The sequence below is a fragment of the Podarcis erhardii genome (assembly GCF_964252035.2).
Source record: "Podarcis erhardii genome assembly, chromosome: 2".
NCBI classification, from domain to species: Eukaryota; Metazoa; Chordata; class Lepidosauria; order Squamata; family Lacertidae; genus Podarcis; species Podarcis erhardii.
Window position 1 is genome coordinate 111,596,059 of NC_138498.1, and position 15,852 is coordinate 111,611,910.

The 15,852-nt window shown below is 42.9% G+C and overlaps 1 protein-coding gene across 1 annotated transcript; it reads left to right on the forward strand.

Annotated features, from left to right (window-relative positions):
- Positions 1 to 1,973: 1,973 nt before the first annotated feature.
- On the forward strand, positions 1,974 to 9,714 carry LOC309336310 (vomeronasal type-2 receptor 26-like; the record flags this gene model as incomplete). The annotated part of the gene is made up of 5 exons (XM_081851932.1): positions 1,974 to 2,125; positions 3,761 to 4,052; positions 6,479 to 6,706; positions 7,439 to 7,565; positions 8,402 to 9,714. The coding sequence occupies 5 exons, from the start codon at positions 1,974 to 1,976 to the stop codon at positions 9,304 to 9,306; spliced, it is 1,704 nt and encodes a 567-aa protein (XP_081708058.1). The 3' UTR covers positions 9,307 to 9,714.
- Positions 9,715 to 15,852: the final 6,138 nt, after the last annotated feature.

Sequence of the window (15,852 nt, forward strand, 5' to 3'; positions counted from 1 at the left end):
AGCAGAGAAGAGATTATTCTTTAAATTATACTTATCTACTTATAGTCTCTCAATACAAAGTTAAATTTCAAAACAAAGAGTCCTTTCCCACCAAGGAAAGTGTTATTTTTAACTTTATCAGTACATTGTCAAGGTCATTTCGGTAGACTCAGTAGAGAGCACCAGTACTTCCAATTTCTTCCCTCCCCTCCTCCCATATTGCTCACAAATTTTAACCATTATATATTCAATTCTTAACATCCATTCACACCAAAAATTTTAGTATCCAATAAAAATAAAACTATAATATTGATTTTTATTTTAAATCCGATCTAGTCCAATTTTAGCTATGGATATTACAGTCCTTTTCTTTCAATCTCGATTTTTAACCAGCTGATGCCTTTTTTAATAAAATAAGTCCACAGTTGTAACTCCATTAGGATTGGTATCTTCAACACTCTGAAAAGTCCAAAAACTCTTTCCCAAAAGTATAGAGATTATTCAGAGAGTCAGAGAAGAAAATTATATTCCATTGAATAACATTGTAATCATTCTCAGACTTAACCTCCATTTTCAGTCAAGTTCATTAACGCCATAAGATAAGTTCAAGTTCAAATTGAATTCAAGTTCGTTGTTTTGGTGTTTTCCTTTAAAAACATCTCAAAAACTTAAACTTTGTTTGAGGGGTCTTTTTTTTTTTGGGGGGGGGAGATGTCAACAACTTTTGTGTCCAGATTTTCACTTTTTGAAATATGGCAACCCTATGTAAATGTCAGCCAAAAATAAACTGCCCCCACCTGAAAAGTGCTGCAATTTTAATACACCCTGGATTTTACAGAGTTTCTCTATTCTATCTTCATAGGGAATGCAGCTGACAAGAGGGATTCAGGGCCATCACCTCCCTGTGTCACACACACCCTGGCAACATTGTGTAAAACCATACAAAATGATCAAACTGACATAACAGCGTAAACTAAAGAACATCCCAGCATAGCAGGAGGTTGTGCTAGATGACATATATTGTAAAACAGTATGGAAAACTGGCCCAATTAAACAACTGAAACAAAACAGAAAGGTTCTCACAATGTAGGTTGTGTGTACCTGGGCTGAGAACTGGATTTGGACAAAGGCCAAACCAAACTAGGTTTTGAGCCAATTTCTGTTCTGCCCATATCAGACTGAAGCAGCTACAAATCACTACAGGATTGATCAGGTTGTCCTGAATTGATTTGCAGGTGTTTCTGCAGATCTGTATCACAGAATAGTCCCCCAGAAAGCCAGTGTCTGTGGAATGCTGCAGTTTTAGATTACAACACCAGGCAAGTGTGGGGTGGAGTGAGATCATTCTAACTTTCCTCCAGCTCCACTCCTCCCCTTCTCCTCTCACCATCCTGGTCTTCTCCCTAAGGAGAGCATTGCAAAAATGGAGAGCCACACCTATAAATTTGGGTTTTACATTAATAGAAGTGACCCTGATTCAACACAGAGATATGTCATCCCTCAGCTGCGAACATGTTTTCTCCTGCTCTCCATCTGTGCATGAGCTGCAAAGAGAATGAACGAAGAGATGGTTTTATGTCCCCTGCAATTATCAAAATCAATGTGATTGATAAGTATTCCTGTGGCCAAAGTCCCATAAGACTCCCGCCACCCCTGAATGTCACTTTTGAGACCAGTAATAATAATAGTAATAATCAGAACCCAGCAGTTCCTTGCACCAAATTTGAAGAAAGCTAATAAGAACGAGAGTTGAGAGTTAGACAATCAGAGCTGGTCTGTCAGTTAAATGCTTTAATGTATCTCCATTAGCGCTGAAGCCAAGCTCTTAATCTGTGAACTCAGTCAAGGTGGTTGTATTTCTTTCCTGTCACATATCTCTGTCCGTCCATTGACTGGGTATATTCTAAAGCCAATTGAATAAAGGTGCCACTTGCTTCATTGTGCCTAAAATGACCCTACTGCTCATATTGCTTCATTTGCTCTTTGGGGTAGTGATGAATATAGAGATAGATCTCTCAGACCTACAGACACCTCCAAATAATTATTACAGTCCAGGAAATTACCTCATCGCCGGAGTTATACCTGTGAGAACGGCAGTGTATCCAACACACACTTTCAAGTCTGACCCTGCCCATGACTTCCAGCCGTAAGTGCTATTTGCTGTTAAGTATTGGTTGTCCTCAGACAATTCTGATCTTCCCTGCTGCTGCCTATGCTCTGAATGAGCAGCAGAATCTTCAGCTCCCTATTTGATTCCAGTAAGGCTTTGGACAAAGTCCCTCAAGTGATGATACTCTTGCAAGGAAGCTGGTAAAATGTGGGTTGAACGAGGTAACTGTTAGGTAGATTTGAAGCTGGTTGACTGAGCGAAACTCAAAGAGTACTCCTTAATGGTTCCCCGTCATTCCTGGAAAAAAGTGAGAAGTGGGACTACCCATTAAATTATAGAATAAGATTACTCTTAAACTCCAGGATCATTTTACATGGTGTTATAAAAGGTAGCAGGATCCAGTTCCTAGAATTTCATGTGAAAGGTTTTACTAATAGCAACCTGAATCACCAGGAAAAATTCAAATGCACTTTGACTACCATAATATTCATTAACTTGACTTTTGCTTGGAAAAAAAAGGATCTTTGGTCTGCTTCAGCAGAACAATTCTTTCGCTCTTCAAAGAGCGGAATGTGCATGTCTGCGGGTCTCTGCTCTCGCCACGAAAGTAGCAAATCCACTGACATTTTAAGTATTTGAAACCTGAAAAAATTTGGATAAATTAAAATGAACATCGACTCCTAGAATATATATTTTTTAAACTTCTTACAACTTCTGCTGTAGTACCATCAGGGGAAGGGAGAAGAAATATGCAAAGTTCTGAAATATTTAAATTAAATGTAGGTATATGAATTGTTGCCGGTCTTTTAACTGAATTGATACCAAAAAGCTCATACAAAGAACTAACTTAGTTGGTCTTTAAGGTGCTACTGGAAGGAATTTTTTTATTTGGTATCAATTCAGTTAAAAGACCGGCAACAATTCTGGAAGGAATTTTTTTATTTTGTTTTGACTATGGCAGACCAACACGGCTACATATCTGTAACTGAATTGATACCGTAAATGAATTACTGAAACAAACTATTGATAGGTAAGCAAACCATTGTGTTGTTTTGAATGCAATATGAGATTTCACAGCAATCTTGCAGAAAATGCAAATTCATTCTCTATAGTATATAATTCTGTTTTTGATTGCTACCGTTACAGGCCACTTTTCTTCCCAACACATCCCAGGTTGTTTGCACTTACTGTATTTAAAATAACACATTATCAAAGGAAAAGGGGGACAGGGTGGAAAAGGGGAAAATAAGTAAATTATGGTTCTATGGTCACTGAAGGCGACTGTTCTATGCTGGGATGAGCCAAAGGGCACTGAGTCCTAGCCAAGCCAGGGCTTTTATGCCTTCTTTCTATTTGACATCTACATGACGGACCTTTGCTCTTATTCAGCACGACCCTTCTTATGTTCTTAAAAGACAGGCACCACTACTGAGCAGTCCCTCTGCCTGGTTCCCTGTAACCTCACTTCTCACAGTGAAGGAACTGCCAGAAGGCCCTCGGAGCTGGACCTCAGTGTTTGGGCAGAATGATGGAGGTGGAGATCTCTCTCCCCCCCCCCCCCCCAAGTAGACAAACCACTCAGATCTAAATGTCACTGTCACCTTGAGTGGAAAAAGCAGGATTTGATCATAGTATTCAGGTGGTAGATGTTCAATTTCCTTTTCATTCCAGGATACTGGAAAGGAATTATGAACACATCCTGGCCATCTTGTTTGCCATTAATGAGATTAATGAGAATCCCAAGCTCTTACCTAACATCACCCTTGGCTACAGGATCTATGAAAATTGTTTCAGTGCCAGGACAGCCTCTGAAGCCACCATAGACCTGTTGTCTACTAGACATTGGATGGTCCCTAATTTCAGGTGCGGAAGGCAAGGGAAGCTCCTGGCTGTTATTCAAGGAGGGGACTTTGAAACCTTTTTTCAGATGGCAACCATGCTAAACGTTTATGAGGTCCCTCAGGTAGGGAGATCATTAGCTCTTGTGATTGAAAGTGGGGTAAAGGGGATTGAAGAATGTGGAATCCTTTTCTCAGGAGTTTGGGGCTGATGTCTGCCTCAGGAAAGTTGGGATAAATTTGTGACCTCACACTGCTTGCCTTCTGCAACTCTGCACCACAAGCAGGAAGATGAAACCTGTATTGAAGAAATTTTTAAAATCCCATCAGAAAAAGCTTCTCATTGTTGTTGCTGTTTTCTGAGCCCCACTAAGGTTTGGAGGAGAAGAGTAAGGAACAGGGATGTACTGGAGGGTGAACCTTCCGAAATGCAGCACTGTCTTTTTCAGAGCAGGAGTTGTGGGACTCAGCTAGGCTGGGGAAGAAAAAGCGTTTCATATGCATGGTATATGCATTATAACGCTGTGACACCAGCTTTCACTGTGGAGTTCTGTTTCCCCCAATGTGATTTCTTACAACAAAGTTTGCAACTATCTCTTGTTCACCTTTTCTCTAAAGTGAAAAGTCCCCAATTCTGCAACCTTTCCTCCATCCACCTGTCAACAGATCTATAGCCTGGGTATAATTCCAATCTAACTCAGTGGGACTTGCCTCTGAATAGACATGTGTGAGACTACTCTGTTAAGTGGAAAACATTTCAGACAAGCAAGGCCTGAGCATTATTTCCAAACTAAGCATTGATTCCTTTCCTCCATACCAGCTCACTTACGGCTTTGTAATCCATACTATGAGTGAAAAAACTCAGTTCCCCTCTTCCTACTGGATGAGTCCCAAGGCAGCTCCACAGTACATGGGCATCGTTCAGTTGCTGCTGCATTTCAGGTGGACATGGGTCGGTCTCATTGCTCCAGACAATGATGGTGGAGATCTTTTCATGAGAACCATGAAGGCGATGGTCTTTGGGAGTGGCATTTGTTTAGGCTTCACATATGCAATCCCACATTTTTCTATTGGCATCTATGTTTCCAAACAAATACTTTTAAGGTTTTTAGGACATCTTATTCAGAGGAGAGCCAACGTGATTCTGTATTATGGGGATCCTGATTCAATGCTTCTGTTGCCACATGCACTGTACAGAATTGAACTAAAAACCAATGCCCCAGTAGGGAAAGTTTGGATCTCTACAGCTCTGTGGGGCTTCACCTTAAGTTCATATTTTGAGTACTGGGACATCGTATTCTTTCATGGGGCATTGTTCTTCAGCACCCAAACAAACAGAAGGTCTAAATCACAGGACCTTTTTTTGACTCAAGATGAAGATTCCTTCAATCAGATTTGGTCAAAACCCTTTGATTGCCCTCATCCCAACCACAGATGGTCAAGGAAAACCTGGAGAAGATGCATGGGGAGGGAGAAATTGGAAGGCCTCTTTGCAGATTGGCTTGGGAAAGACATGTCTGCAGGGAGTTGCAATGTTTATAGTGCTGTCTATGTTGTAGCACATGCCTTCCATGCTCTGATCACATCTGTGTCCAGCCGCATGAGAGCTACAGAAAAAGGCAGGCTGGACTTTCTGAACATAGAAGCATGGCAGGTGAGGGAGAGTGAAATCCCTTTACTACAATTGCAATGGGTGAACATTCTGCCTGCCTTTCCCACACTCCTGCACAGTCTTTCGGCCAGAAATTCTGCTTATGCACATATATTTTCTCAGTTTAATCTATATCATGGGGTTGCGGCAAAGATTTTAAAGGGTGGATAGAGGAATGTATACAGCCCTGGGCTCCTGGGTAGAAAAGCAAAATATAGAATGTATAGAATGTCTTCTTCTTTCTTCTTTGGTGATCACTCATAGCTGAGTTATGTCTTCAATAAACTCCGTTTAAACTCCGTAAGTGACTATAGAGGACAATTCTGGATCCACACATCCTTCCACAGTGGGGACATAGGTTTCCAGAAGGGACTTGATCACGGTGAGGGTTTGCCAAACGTGCCTTCCTTTTAGCATGTTTCTCTCTTTCATCCTGAGTTTGAGCACCTTCAAAGCCCATGACACCTTTGGTAAAGGCTGTTCTCCAACTGGAGCGCTCGCTGGCCAGAGTTTCCCAGTTGTCGGTGTTTATACTACATTTTTTTTAGATTTGCCTTGAGAGAGTCTTTAAACCTCTTTTGTTGACCACCAGCTTTAAGCTTTCCATTTTTATGTTCGGAATAGAGTAGCTGCTTTGGAAGACGATAATCATGCACAGATCATGTAGTGAAAATAAGCATATAAATAAAGGCCTATTTTTTTCTACCTGGAGCTTACATCCTTTTCTTTTGGGTTTCTGGGAGAGATACCTCCAATCTAGGAACCCACTTTTAAATTTATTCAACACTACATCAGTTTCCACCAAAGAAAAGAGGGTTGGGGGATGAAGACTCAGATGGAAGAAAGGATGAATCTAATTGGCCCATCTTGCAAATGACATTCTCTCTCTCCCACATCCAGCTCCACCCTTTTCTGAGAAGTCTCCACTTCAACAGTACTACCATGGATGAGGTGCATTTCGATGAGGACGGGGAATTAGTGGCTGACTATGATGTTGTGAATTTGGTCACATTTCCTAACAAATCAGCTGCAAGAGTGAAAGTTGGTAAACTGGAAACCCAAGCATCATTTGGTCTAAAACTTACCATTCATGAGGAATCCACAGTGTGGCCCAGTTGGTTTAATCAGGTGAAGGATATACTCATATCAATGCAGCAGTTGCTAGGAATATGACTGTGAGTCTGGAGGTCTCCAGTTCAAACAGATTCTGGACAAAATAGCTAATATTTGCCTCAAAATCAACATCTCCTTGGTTTTGGGGAGATTATAATGCTGGATTCCTGCAAGATCCTACTTAGATAATGTATAAATGATGAACAAAAAGTTGGCCTTAGCCTGAACCTCTCATTTGGAGATAACAAGGCTGAAATACTTAGTATAGCCATATATAAAGGTAAAAGTAAAGGGACCCCTGACCATTAGGTCCAGTCGTGACCGACTCTGGGGTTGTGGCGCTCATCTCGCTTTATTGGCCGAGGGAGCCGGTGTACAGCTTCCGGGTCATGTGGCCAGCATGGCTAAGCTGCTTCTGGTGAACCAGAGCAGCACATGGAAACGCCGTTTACCTTCCCACTGGAGCGGTACCTATTTATCTACTTGCACTTTGACGTACTTTCGAACTCCTCGGTTGGCAGGAGCAGGGACCGAGCAACGGGAGCTCACCCCGTTGCGGGGATTCGAACCGCCGACCATCTGACCGGCAAGTCCTAGGCTCTGTGGTTTAACCCACAGCGCCACCCACATCCCATAGTCATATATACCATTCTGCAAAGCATGGACACATCACCATAGAATGGTTTGGTACCTACAGACAAAACAGAAACTCACCAAACAGTGTTTGTTTTCTTGATGCCTTTTTAGACAAGACCTTACTCTAGCTGTACAGAAAGTTGCCAACCTGGATACAGCAAGGTGGTGCCAGAAGGACAGCCAATTTGCTGCTATAGTTGTGACCCTTGCGTAGAAGGAACCATTTCCACTAACACAGGTAAATGGTATTGAAGAAACAACAGGCCCTAGGAGACTGAGAAAGAGGGTCAGGATGAAAGTAGGCATGCTAGGTTTGAAATGAATTTTTGCAAAGGAAGTGTGTGGCACTTTCCAAAATTAAGATGCAGATTTTTCACATTTCAAAATTATTATTATTTGGTTCTTGTCAATCTATTTCAGTGAAACAATTAGGCCAACACACTGTTTGAGTGCACAGCTCCAAGCAGGCTCAAACTATAACCTCTTCCACCGCAGTGACTAAATGACTAATACTGTAAGCAGCACACCTCCTTGTCTGCCTAATAAGCCATAGAACATTGCCTCCAATTTTTGCTTTCCAACTTTTTTTTTTTACATGACCAATTGACTTGCTTTTAAAAAAAACAAAGGCTTAATACTTTGAGGCTTTTGGTGGGATGGAGGGATGAATCAGAGTAGAAAGCATTCAAAGTTTTACCTTCAAATGGACTTTATTCACCTTTGTCCATGGCAATTATTGGAACTACTTTCAGGTGTCATCCAGAGATTTTTGAGCTTTGTTCACCTGAACTAGTTAATTCCAAGCACTAATCATGGCCACATGAAGCTCCGAATCAATCCATTATCTAATGAGTAACTATTTCTCCAGGACTTCAGCTTTCCATCTGATTCCCAAGATTTGGCAGATTCCAACAGGCTTATTTCATGCTTTTTTGAGATGTTGCCTAAGAACTGCATAAAAAGGGAGAATGCTGAGTAAAAATATAATAAAGGGGGGAAAAGAAAATCACATTGTGGTATGAAATTTCTGGAACACCTTGGAATATGATGTACTTAAATAATTTTTTCTATCAGATGCAGATCATTGTCATCAGTGTCCAGAAGATCAATACTCAAACAACGAGAGGCATCAATGTATCCCCAAGACCATAGTCTTCCTCTCCTATGAAGAACCTCTGGGGTTTACCTTGGCTTTCTTTGCCCTATTTTTGTGCCTAATCACAAGTACTATTTTGGGAATCTTCATTAAGCACCAGAGCACTCCACTAGTTAAAGCCAACAATCGAAACCTGACTTACATCCTCCTCGTTTCTCTCCTGCTTTCCTTTTTGTCCTCCTTTCTATTCATCAGCCAGCCTCAAAAGGTCACCTGCCTTCTCCGTCAAACTGCCTTCAGCATCATCTTCTCAATTGGCGTCTCTTCTGTGCTGGCAAAAACAACTACTGTGGTTTTGGCATTCTTGGCCACAAAACCAGGGAACAGCATCAGGAAATTGGTGGGGAAAAGTTTGGCAAACTCCATTGTCCTCTTCTGTTGCAGCATTCAGTTTGGCATCTGCATTGCCTGGATCGGAATGTATCCCCCCTTCCCAGAACTGGACATGGATTCCCAGGTCAGACAGATAATTCTAAAGTGCAATGAAGGGTCCATCGCTCTGTTTTATTGTGCCCTTGGCTACATGGGCCTTCTGGCTGCCATCTCTTTTATGGTTGCCTTCCTCGCCAGGAAGCTCCCTGGGGGTTTCAACGAAGCCAAGTTTATCACTTTCAGTATGCTAGTATTTTGCAGTGTTTGGGTCTCCTTTGTGCCAACCTACTTGAGCACCAAGGGGAAATACATGGTGGCTGTGCAGATCTTCTCCATCTTGGTTTCCAGTGCTGGGTTACTGGGCTGTATTTTCTTCCCCAAATGCTACATCATTGTCCTAAGGCCTGATTTGAATTCTAAGGTGCACCTAATGATGAAAAGAAAAGATTAGAGTTTGGTCAAATGTATAGCTCAGCCAGATTTCAGAAATGAATTCATATTCTACTCAACATGTTACCATGGGATGATCATCTTTTACCCCAGGAGTGCCCTTTCAATATATACCATCATTCCCAGGAGAATTCTGGTTATATTTTCAAAGTGGACAGCAACCAGGCTTTTGATCTTTGCACACCTATTTTGTTTTATAAGTGTAAGGTGAGGGAAACATCATCATTTTGATGGTTAAGTCCAGTCTAAGGCGACTATGGGGTGTGATGCTCATCTCGCTTTCAGGCCGAGGGAGCCGGTGTTTGTCCATAGACAGCTTTCCAGGTCATGTGGCCAGCATGACTAAACCGCTTCTGGTGTAACAGGACACCGTGACGTAAACCAGAGCACATGGAAATGCCCTTTACCTTCCTGCCACAGCAGTACCTATTTATCTACTTGCAGTGGCGTGCTTTCAAACTGCTACGTTGGCAGGAGCTGGGACAGAGCAACGGGAGCTCACCCCGTTGTGGGGATTTGAACTACCGACCTTCCAATCAGCAAGCCCAAGAGGGTCTGTGGGTTAGAGCACAGCAACATCCACTCCTTGGTGAAGTGGTGTTGGTGAGTATAATTGAGAATGTGTGTGTATTAGGGACTGCCATTTTAATGTATACAATAAAAATGTTTTGCTGAGTTGCAACTCTCTAGGTCTATTTGTGTTCCTTTCTCCAAAAGAACCAGCTACAAACAGATCAAAACAACCTCTGATTTGTAACACTTCAAGGTGTTACATTTAGCCAGAAAGTACATACTTTTCCAGTTACCAACCTTAAAAAAGGTAACGGACCCCTGACAGTTAAGTCCAGTCATGAACGACTCTGGGGTTGCTGCACTCAACTCGCTTTACTGGCCAAGGGAGTCGACGTTTGTCCACAAACAGTTTTTCCAGGTCATGTGGCCAACATGACTAAGCCACTTCTGGTGAAACCATAGTAGTGCACTGAAACGCCGTTTACCTTCCTGCCGGAACGGTACCTATTTATCTACTTGCACTTTGACGTGCTTTTGAAATGCTAGGTTGGCAGGAGCTGGGCCTGAGCAACGGGAGCTCACCCTGTCTTGGGGATTCGAACTGCTGACTAAAGGGAAGTTTTCCTTCTGCACATATGTTTTCCCTCTGCACATAACTGTTGCATTATAGGGAAGCATTGCATCGTTCTCTTTCTACACATAACTGTGGCCTTATGGGAAGTCTTGCTATGGGAAGCATTGCTTCTTTTCTCTTGCATTCTGGGAAGTCTTGCTTATAATCTTTTCTCTGTTTCTGCACACACTGTACGAACCTGTTCCAAACACCAAGACATTCTCTCATCGTTCAGTTCACCTTAAGTTCATGATGACTTGTACTCCATGCATAGCTGACCACATCTATAGCTATGTTAATCTTTAGTTATTATTAATTAGGAGGTTTCATGCCTGTCTAGTCCCAACCTCGTTTCCCAGCCTTTAATCTACCGGTGATTAATGTTCACATGTAATTCCCACCCCTCACATGTAATTCCCGCCTTGCATTTGCATTAACCAATAAGCAACGAGTTTCTTTGTGTTTGTATCAACCAATCAGCCACAAGCACACCTGTGGCAATGTTTGTAATATTCAATAAAAGAGAGTTCCCGGGACTTCCCGGCAGACGCCTCTCATGACACCCACTGCTCGTCTGTCGTGATTTTCATTCCTACATCTGGTGACCCCGGACGTGCCAGATCCCTTACGCAGCCCAGCCCCTGTACTTCACTCGACTGGAAAAGTCAAAGCGCGCTACTTCGTGAGTATGGGCGGCGATTTAACTAAATTGCAGAAACGACATGCTAGGGAATTGTTCTCTTTAGTTAGACAGCGGGTTGTGGGTGCTCATGTTTCCTTAAAAGAAATTGAACACCTCATTTGTGAAATTAATCGCCAATGTCTTTTCTATCCTGAGACTGGCTCTCTCGACGTGGAGACTTGGCAAAAGATCGGAAAGACCCTCTTTGCAGAACCGAGGGCTCCGATTCATTGTCTGCTTACCTGGCAGAAATGTGCAGAGGCCGTTGCAAAGTTTGGACCCCAGGTCCCCCAGACGTCTCCTTCGGCCCCTGCTCTCCTGCCTGCAGCAGACAATCCCCCCCCTTACCCCACTTCTCCACTGATTCTGCCTCCTTCTCCTTCGCAGCCCGGCAAACCCCCCCCTGCTTCTCCTCCATCTCAAACTGCTTCCACCCCCCCCATCCCCCTTCCCCCCCTCCTTCTTTGCCTGCTCCTACTGGAGCCGTGCGTGCTGCACTTTCTCAGGCAAGACAGAAGGGGCTTTTGTCCTTGCAGGAAGAATCTGAGTGGGCGGGGGAAATGCCATCTGCCTTCCCTATCACCTATGCAAACGCAGGAAATGCTCAACAACAGGTGTTTTATGAAACCCTTCCTTATTCTGTATTGAGAGAATTGAGGAGGGCCATTGCTGATTCTGGCTTAAAATCCTCCTATGTCACAGGGATGCTGGAGGGGATTGCGTCTGGTTATACCATGCTGCCCCAAGATTGGAAGGATTTAATGCGCATGTTGCTCTCACCAGCCCAGTATGTTGTCTTTGATAGTGAATTTCGGCTTAGTGCTTCAGCCCTGTCTGATGCCCAGCATACAGCTAATGAACTTTATGGTGCCGGTCTTTTTGATAATATAACAGCCCAGGCGACGCTGACGCCTGCACATTTTAGCCGCACCGCGACTTGCGTACAGCGCGCCTTTCGTAAAGTCCCTGTCTCAGGGCAGCCGCTGAGCTCTTTTGTTAATATTAAACAACTTAATTCAGAGCCCTACCACCAATTTATAGATAGATTGAAAGAAGCAGTGACCAGGCAGGTTGATAATACTACAGCCCAGAATGAGCTGATGAAAAAATTGGCTTTTGAAATTGCAAACACCGACTGTAAGAAGGCTTTGCAGTCAATCATTAACCGTCCTCAATACGATCCGGCTCAGATGATTTCCTGTGCGGAAATTGGCAACCAGAGCCATGCCATGTCCTTGCTTGCCGGAGCCAATCCAAATTTGGCAGCCAACCAAATGCTTTTATTTGCTGTTCAATATGTAGTTTTTGAAAGTGAATTTAAGCATAGTGCAGTAGCCCTGTCCCGTTGGATGCCCTTACTGTGTTTACTAATGGAGCCCCCTCCAGGGGGGTCGTTGCATGGCAACAAAATGATAAATGGCACAGCCTCTACATTCTTCCACAGAAGTTTGCCCAGCATTCTGAGCTGGCAGCTGCTGTTAAAGTTTTGCATCATTCCTCCACGCAGCCAATTCCATGACCCCATACGTGGCTTCCTTTAATGTTACTTGTGCCCGTATGGTGAATTGCACAAAAACCAACTGTGTGAAAATGGGCAAGGATAATTTTAATTGCTCTGATTATGCAAATATTTCCTATGTATATAAATACACAGAGCTGCCTGACGGCTGGTTTTGGTCGTGTCCAGGCTTTACATTTAATTACATTCCTGCAAACATCAGCCATGGCACACCTTGCTGCTTAAGCGGTATGTCTATTATTTTACCAAAAAAGCATCATTTGTCCCGCTCTCGATATTGACGCACTGTGCAATTGACTAATGATTATAACGATTTTGTTTTTCTCCCTAGCAGATCTGAATATTTCTCTCTAGCTGTCTCTCTTTTAGGAGTTCCTGGATTGGCTGTCCGGAATAGCAGAAATATTAACTCTTTAGCTTGCTCCGCAGCAAAAGCCTTGAATTCTACTTCACAAGCTCTTCACCTTTTGAATAAAGAACAGAGTGAATTGCGTCATGGACTCTTATAGACCACTGCTATCGATTATCTATTGATGCTCCATCATTATGAATGCGAACAAGTGGAAAACATGTGCTGCTTTAATATCACTGACAATTCTAAGGCTATCCAAAAACAAATCTCACATTTGCAAAATCTTACACACCACATTAAACAAGATGTTGAATTCTCCGGCCTCTGGGATTCTTTCACCCAGTGGCTTACCGCTTGGTTACCAAACTTTACTTGGCTTCGTAGTCTTTTTCAATATGCCATTGTTATTATATGTATATTAATTTTGTTTTGCTGCTTCCTCCAATGCATTCCTGGCCTCATAAGTCTTTTCTCTCGGCTTCTCTCTCCCCCTCAGCCACCCAATAAAATCCTTGCTGCTTATCTTGCGAAATGGCAACACCAACAGTAAACCAAAGGGGAGAAATGGGCAGAGTTATCTCGAGCATGCGCTGGCAAACCACGTATCTCGTGGTATCTTCTGTCCCATCCTCCCTGGCGAACTTATTTCGGGCATTTGCTGGCACACCACTAATCCCGAAACATTTTTGCCTTACCCAGTATGCCTCGCAAATAAGAAAAGAAAGGGGGAGATAAAGGGAAGTTTTCCTTCTGCACATATGTTTTCCCTCTGCACATAACTGTTGCATTATAGGGAAGCATTGCATCGTTCTCTTTCTACACATAACTGTGGCCTTATGGGAAGTCTTGCTATGGGAAGCATTGCTTCTTTTCTCTTGCATTCTGGGAAGTCTTGCTTATAATCTTTTCTCTGTTTCTGCACACACTGTACGAACCTGTTCCAAACACCAAGACATTCTCTCATCGTTCAGTTCACCTTAAGTTCATGATGACTTGTACTCCATGCATAGCTGACCACATCTATAGCTATGTTAATCTTTAGTTATTATTAATTAGGAGGTTTCATGCCTGTCTAGTCCCAACCTCGTTTCCCAGCCTTTAATCTACCGGTGATTAATGTTCACATGTAATTCCCACCCCTCACATGTAATTCCCGCCTTGCATTTGCATTAACCAATAAGCAACGAGTTTCTTTGTGTTTGTATCAACCAATCAGCCACAAGCACACCTGTGGCAATGTTTGTAATATTCAATAAAAGAGAGTTCCCGGGACTTCCCGGCAGACGCCTCTCATGACACCCACTGCTCGTCTGTCGTGATTTTCATTCCTACAGCTGACCTTCCGATCGGCAATCCCTAGGCTTAGACCACAGCGCCACCCGCATTACCAACCTTAGTGACCGGTTAATCAGAAATGATAGACGAAGGCACACCTCCCATGATTGATCAATTCCTCAGGGGTTTAGATGAAAGCTATGCAGCTTAAGTGAATTCAAACCTGTTTAAATCGATTCTGGATCTCAAATAAATAATAGAATGGAAGGCAAACACCTTTAAGAAGCTGCTTTCTGGGACAATTGATACTTTTCTAAATTATGTGGCTAGGCCAGTAATACATCCAGGTCAGGGTCTTTGTTCTGCAGAGCTGTTAGGAAATTGTATCAGCTCCAGAATTGCCAGCATATATTGCTGGCTCCTTACCAAACAGTAGCATTTCTTTTAAATTTGTGAGTTGACAAATCTCAAAGCAGGATTGAAAGTCGAGAAATATGGGCTAAGCAGTTCCAAAAAAGGCGACTCCCAGACTATTTAAACATTTTATTGAATGACAGAAAGAAGGAACAGTGAGAGCACACACCATGCAGACTGTGATTAATATTAGTATTTGTGGGTGGATTGAATAGGCAACCTTACCTTGGCCTAATGGGGCTAACCTGCTTACAAAAGCTTAAAGGTAAAGGTAAAGGGACCCCTGACCATTAGGTCCAGTCGTGGCCGACTTTGGGGTTGCAGCGCTCATCTCGCTTCATTGGCCGAGGGAGCTAGCATACAGCTTCCAGGTCATGTAGACAGCATGACTAAGCCACTTCTGGCAAACCAGAGCAGTGCACGGAAACGCCGTTTACCTTCCCGCAGGAAGGTATTGATCTACTTGCACTTTGACGTGCTTTTGAACTGGTAGGTTGGCAGGGATACAAGAGCTTAGGGCAGACATATGAACATTAGTGGAGCTGCAAATGAAGCTTACAGTTATGGTCAGATTAGGTTTTACACAGAAGGTTCTAGTGTGAGCCCTGGACACAGTGGAGTATTATTATTATTATTATTATTATTATTATTATTATTATTATTATACCACCATCATCATATTATTTATACCCCACCCATCTGGCTGGGTTTCCCCTGCCACTTTAGGCGACTCCCAACAGAATATTAGAAACACGATAAAAGATCAAACATTAAAAACTTCCCTAAACAGGGCGGTTTTCAGATGTCTTCTAAAAGTCAGTTTATTTCCTTGACATCAGATAGGAGGGTATTCCACAAGGTGGGTGCGACTACTGAAAAGGCCCTCTGCCTGGTTCCCTGTAACCTCACTTCCCACAGTGAGGGAACCTCCATAAGTCCCTTGGAGCTGGACCTCAGTGTCTGGTCTGAATAATGGGGGTTGAGATGCTCTTTCAGTTTGGTAGCCAAGACGGCAGGAGCAAGTTGCTCACATTTTCTTCCAATCCCTCTCACTTGGAAACATCTTGAGGACAATTAAGCATTGCTCTACAATCACAACCAAATGCAGGGCAAACAGCAACAGTTGTGTTAAGTGGTGGAGAAGGGTGTAGAACAGAGGGGATCACCCAGTTGGCAGGA